General features: G+C 45.5%; 1 protein-coding gene across 1 annotated transcript; it reads right to left on the bottom strand.

The window, feature by feature from the left end:
* Positions 1–1,109: 1,109 nt before the first annotated feature.
* Positions 1,110–2,724, bottom strand: EIF4EBP1 (eukaryotic translation initiation factor 4E binding protein 1; the record flags this gene model as incomplete). Its single annotated transcript, XM_009587137.1, has 2 exons — positions 1,110–1,141; positions 2,554–2,724. Coding segments are annotated over 2 exons (203 nt in total), but the record flags the coding sequence as incomplete, so codon positions are not given.
* Between the last annotated feature and the right edge of the window lie 3,538 nt (positions 2,725–6,262).

Below are 6,262 nucleotides of genomic sequence, written 5' to 3'. Positions count from 1 at the left end.
AACACTCCCACAGTAAAATTACTTTCTCAAATAAAAATTTCCCTCTCAAAAACCAGACAGACTTTATTTCTAACCTACCAGTTAATGCCTCTCTTTTCCAAAGGTCGATGTGAAGTCTTAATCCCTGCCCACCAAGTTATGAAAAGGAGAAACAAGTGTAAAGAAGTATAACATTTTCAGCATGGATCAAAAACCAGCAGAAAACATAAGCACTCACTTGCATGTTGGAAGAGATCCTCTGTTTTGGGAAGCAGGAATTGCAGCACAGAAGCTGGAGGCTCAGATTTTTGCCTGGCAGGGCAGGAGAAGGCAGCTCAGAGCCAGGGACCCTCTGCAGTGCTCAGCTATGGTGGCTCCTCAAACTAATCTCAACTGCTTCCACCTGTAGCCTGACCCAGCCCTGCCCCTCATCAGGGATGGTAAGAAAAGGAGCTCACAGACACCTGCACCACAACTTTGCAAAAGAACCATCTGGAAACACACAGTGGACAGCTTTTGCTATTTCTGGAAGCAGACTCAGAGCACACTGAAACTTCCTGCAGTGACCAGGTGTTGCACATGGGACATACACAGATGTTTTGCCAAAAGGGCTTAAGGCATCTCAGCCTTTGTCTTTCAGGGAAAACCCAAAAGCACAGTGTTTATCTCAAGGCTATACAAAGGACCACCTGATCAATTTTTCTGCAACAAGTTGGTAGTTTCTTGCTGGAATCAATAAAGGACAGAAGCCATATTTATTGCATTACTCTCCATACCAGGAGACTCAATTATTTTTATTTCTCCCTTATATTGCATTTCTGTCACTTTTACAGTATTAAAATGATTAACAAAAGCATAAAACTGGAAACAAAAACAATCATTGAGAGTGTCTCCTCCGGCACTCCAAGGCCCATCATCAGCAGGGGCTGTGCTTGTGTATTCGCACCCACACGGAGAGGCTGAGACTCAGTCCTTGTAACAGGACACACTCTGCTCAGAAGGGAAGAAACTGCCTTTCCCAGGAAGCAGGAAGGCACTCAAGGCATGGGCTACTTTTAAGCCTGGCTGGTGGGAATCCTCAAGACAAGGTCCTGGTTCTTCACTGGATAAGCACTCTCAGGGCACGTGCTTTAGATGTCCATGTCAAACTGCTCTTCCTCACCTGTCCAGAGGGACAAAAAACACAGATGAGTCCTCAAAGTTTCACCTTAAATACTGAATATTTTATTGAAGAAACAACAGTCAGCTGTGATTCACAAATGTGGCAGTTCAGACTTAAAATCTGCATTCAGGCATCAAGTTTGATATGAAAACCATTTTGTACCAGCAAAACGTAAGCTCTGCCCATAGAGGGGATCTTACTCACAGACAGACAAGAGCAGAGGTAGAGGAGATGCCCTTTAAATCATTTATTTCTACCCCTGGATTTCCTTGTAAAAAGGAATGCAAAGAATAACGTTGATGACAATCACTGTTACAAACTTCTGTTACCAAAGACACAAACGCACATTTCACAACTTATTATCTGTACAGCTGTTACCACAGCTCACGCAATTTGACAGGATGCCAACGTGAGCAGCGATGATCTATTCCTGAGGACAGGGCTTCTTTGGAAGAGTCACAACCAAGCTGGCATCCAGCATGCAGCCTGCATTTCAGTTTGCCAGAGAATCCAGTGAGCCACTAAAGGTCATAACAGTGTATAATAAAAAATACTAAGCAATATTGACTCTGGAAAGATTTTGCTTAGAGTGAGCATGGGAGCCAGCTAATGAGCATTCAGATCTTTATTTTTAGAGAGAAGATAAATAATCATACTTGGTAGTTTCAGGCTGCTTCAAGAAGTAACTCACATAATTTAAAAAAAAAAAAACTGTTCAAGAGCAATGCTTGCTCATTTTGCTACTACAGTGCCTTTAGCTAAGTGTTGATGTGCACAAAGTGGCCAAGGACCTCTGTTCTCCTGTGGACTAACTCTGCCTTGCTACCTCATGCACATCTACAAGCTTCCACTGAATCCACTAAAGATAGCAATGGATACTAGATAATTAATATATACAAATCAGGTATTACATCCTAGCTACATAAATGGAGCTCACTTGTACACCAGAAACCTCGGTGTCAAAAAAAGGCAGAAGGAATTTACAACTCAGGCTGATATTAAAACCCCCAAACAAATCCTACTCTGAATTGGAATCTGATCTTTTTCAAAAATGCAAAGCAGCTGCAAAATGGTCCAGGAGAGAGAGAGGCAGCAACAGCTGCACCCATTCTCTCGCCACAGGACTATTAATCCAGTAGCAGTTTCCCAAGTGCTAAATTAGTGAGAATAAAGTGATTATAACAAATTACATTTAACTAATTGAAAAAACATCATACTACCAGGGACCAGAGCAGAACCTAATAACCATGAGAACCTAATTACCCCATAACATCAAGCACACTTTGATTTTGCAAGAAGTTATCAGAGTATTGACCATAGTGTAAAAGGATCTCCTGGCTCCAGTCCATGCGCAAACCTTGGTATTTCTAGGAACCAGCAGTGCACTTCACTTGTTTTTTGCATGCACTCACCTGCGCTCACTTTCTCATCACAGTTTTGGACATGGTTGTTCTCAATCTTCAACTCCTCCACATTTGGGCTTGTAACACCTGGAATGTCCGGAAGGTCAGAAGGTGGTGTTTTGGCAATCGGAGAATTGCGGCACTCCATCAAAAATTTACGATCATAAATAATCCTGGTACCTGGAGGGAGAGAACAACACTGTTGGTTTTTAGCATACAGCTGGGCCATCTTCACAGCTAGCTGTGTAAAACAGGAGTCATTTAAAATTATACCTATTATTTAGCACTTACTCTGTTCATTCTGTGCTACCTTACAAGAAAGCCAGATACTATTAACACTGTATCTGCTAAAAAGAAAAAAAAAGGTGTGAAAGAGTCAGGTACTCAAGTAATAGCTAATGCTACTGGTCTGGTGTACAGAGAGAACAAGACTCCGAAGCCCAGACTGATGCTGCATGCGATAGGTAGAAGGGGCTGGATATAACTCAAGGTCACAGCAAAACCCAAAGAAACAGTAAACTGAATTTCATTTCCGCTCATAAACTAACAGGCTTTTCTAAGTTGTCCGGGCTGAGACCGGTAGGAGACACAAGAGCACACACGAGGTGACAGGACGTGGCACTGCCTCCTGATGTCACTCTGAACATGGCCCAGCAGAAATTCCTGCACAGGCATTTGCTTTTGCGTCCCAGGTGCTGGCTGTCCAGCACGGTTACATACACCTTTTAAAAGGCTTGAATACAGAGTTGTTAATGCCCGTCTGTTTTAATGGTTAACCAGGCCACATCCTACTCTCCCTGCCCTACATGGAACAAGCCAGCTCCAGCGCATTACAGCGAGCCTCCGCAGGAGCAGCACAGATTTCTAGGAATACCACTGGACTGAACAGCCCGTTCCTTATAAAGGAATTGCATTGGAAAAAGCTCAAAAACCACACACAGAAAAGGGATCCCTCCAAACAGACTGCAGCCTTAACCCAGAAAGTACTGAAAATCAGTTTCTTCTTCCCCCAAGAGGAGGCCTGCAAACCTCCTCTCCGGATCAGGCCCTTACTGCTCTGCTCCTGTTGCAGCAAGAGGGAAAGGCAACTTCTCCTTGTGTACTCCCTGAAAAACTTTAACTAAAAATACACCCAGGCAGGGAAACAAGCTCCCATTAACATCTGTCTGGGAACATCAAACTCACTTTATTTTGAAGCATGGCTGTAAAATAATGTAGCTGGATATCATGTTTCAAGAAAGTTCTGCTAATGAGCTCCCAAAATATTGGAAACCCTTTCACTAAAAGATTTTGAATTTGAGTTGCTTCACTAGATCCAAGGGGAGATCAAACCCAATTCAGAACTGTGCTCTAGCAGTTAGCTGGATTTGAGAAGGCAGGCAACTAATCTGCGAGTTGAGTGTTAAATTCCTGTGAGGTTCACGGAGGCGAGGACGAGGCTTCCTAGAACCACAGCTCATGTACCAAGTATTAGGAGCACAGTTCAGGCGGACAAGAACTTCCACGCCTGGTTCACGTTCCTCTGACAGTCACATGCCCAGAGCTTATGAAAGCAAACACCAAAGCAGGACACCCAGCCACGGCTGTCAACAGGCACAGCCCGAGGCCATAAATGGGCTCCTTCCAACATGTAAAGCTGAGTTAACAGCAGTTCTCCTCCTGTTGTAAGGCAGAGTATTTAGTATGAAAGACTACACCCCACGGGAAGCGCTCTGCTCCCTGAAAGCCCTGGTTATACCACGGCTTCAACACCCCAGCGCCTCACTGTGCGACTTGGAAAGTCCAGATGAGAATTTGGCTCACTGAGTATTTTCACCAGAATGAAACGCTAGGTTTGAAGAGGCGTCCAGTACAACATCTCGTTCCTTTCCTGCTCCTTGATGGAGCACAGGCACTGTGAGCTGCGCTGCTCTGAGAGCCATCCCATCCCCATTGAAAGAGCCGACACCTCCGTGGCCGAGCCAGCAGCACCGGAGGCAGCTCCCCCTGCAAAAGGCACTGCGAGCACCAGCAGATCGCCACCCGCTCGGCATTGCTCACGGCAAGCACCACAACCACTGCAGCTCACTGTGCATCTCGGCTCGTGAGAGATCTGCTGGGACTCCCCAGATATGACTGCACGTGGGCTTTAATTAAAGACAATGTGTGCACGTGCCCTCGGCAAGCGGGCGAGTAGCCAGGACAGGCACAAAGGGAATACTGAGAACAGACTATGCTTAAAGGTCACACATCACCTCTTACACGCTCCTCTGTGCTTCTTCATATTGCTTTTTTTTTTTTTAACCCCTGCTGACTGCTGTAAGAAAAACAGCTACTGCCTGTGCTGGCAGAGGACAGGGAATTTCTTCGTTCCGCCATCCCTTCCAGAGGGGACCACAGAGCCCAGAGAGACCTGTGAAAGTAGCTGAAAAAGGAAAATCAAGTCCTTTTCTCTGATTGCTGGCACCAAACCAAGGTCCAGGAGCCACAGCAAAACTCTGCTCACTCACATCAGTCCCATGGTGGGCTGTGCTGCTCCCCCGCTAGTGGGATTAGAGGGAGGACGCTTTAGAGCGCAGTAAGACATGACTGTCTGCCCTCCTCGCATGGGCCCCCTTTTATCCAAACTGTATTTTAGGATGTCACTTCAACACTTCTGGAGACTCAAAAGCAACCTGCCTAAGAACTTCATCTCAGTTGTGCACGGTGAGGAGGAGGAAAAGCTTGTGTATTTGACCACGAGCAGCAGAGCCAGACCAGAGAAAAGGTGTTAACGAAAAAGCTTATCTACAAGTGCCTGACAAGTGGACAAGCAAGTGTTCCCCTACTCTTTCCAAGTCAATGAACTTGGCTGTTAGATGCACATAACTCGGCATACCGTAGCTGGGGAGTACGACCTTTTCAAAAGCCTCCAGTCACCCAGCACTGCTGCTGCGGGTTTCTAGCTCTGGCACTGAGCCCTTTTTCCGTCACTCACATCCCCAGCGCTGCCTACAGCCAAAGGGACGACTTCAGAGATTACAGCCCTCAATTATTCTCTGAAATTAGTCAGAGGTTTTGCATGACAAACTTCATTTGCTTCTTTCTTCTGATTCTTCAGACTTAACCTACTGTTTTGCAGGAAATCTCAGACTTTCTTCAGTGGGCTACATATGTTGAACATTTTCAACAAAAGGACCTAAAACAAGTGCTTCTGAAACACAAGATTATTTATTTTTACAGCAGCCAGGGCTTACATGAAAAGGACTAATGCAAAGTATTCTGCCTGAATCAGTGGATACATGGGTTAGCAGAAAACAGATGAAGAGAGCACGGCCCAGAAAGCAGCAGCTCTCCGAGTCCAAGCTGACCTGGCCCCAGCACTCTTTAAAGTGACACTTTAGTGCATTAATCTGGGGAGTTTGCTGTGAAATGTATCGATAATGTTTTCAGGAGAGCTCTTCCAGACTGTATAGAACAAGGAATTCTTTGCAAGAGTGACCACGAAGGCAAACCAACAACCCAAGGCTAACAGACGCTAAGTCCTTCGGGAGTTTTAAATCATTTCTCCTTTTAGCACCCGAATCCAACACCTGAAGGCAAACAGCCAGTGCCTGCAGCCAGGTCCCAGCACGAGCTGTCCTCAAACAGGCTGGGGACAGACTAAAGCACCACGCAGTCACGAGAGCACTGTGGATTTTGCCAGGTGCACACACCCTAACAATAAACAACATTTGTGTTTCTCCTCCACACTCTAGAC

The sequence above is a fragment of the Fulmarus glacialis genome, unplaced genomic scaffold (genome assembly GCF_000690835.1).
Source record: "Fulmarus glacialis isolate BGI_N327 unplaced genomic scaffold, ASM69083v1 scaffold28141, whole genome shotgun sequence".
In the NCBI taxonomy this organism is placed as follows: domain Eukaryota; kingdom Metazoa; phylum Chordata; class Aves; order Procellariiformes; family Procellariidae; genus Fulmarus; species Fulmarus glacialis.
Note: the sequence above shows the minus strand (reverse complement) of the source record. Positions and strands in the feature narration are given on the sequence as shown.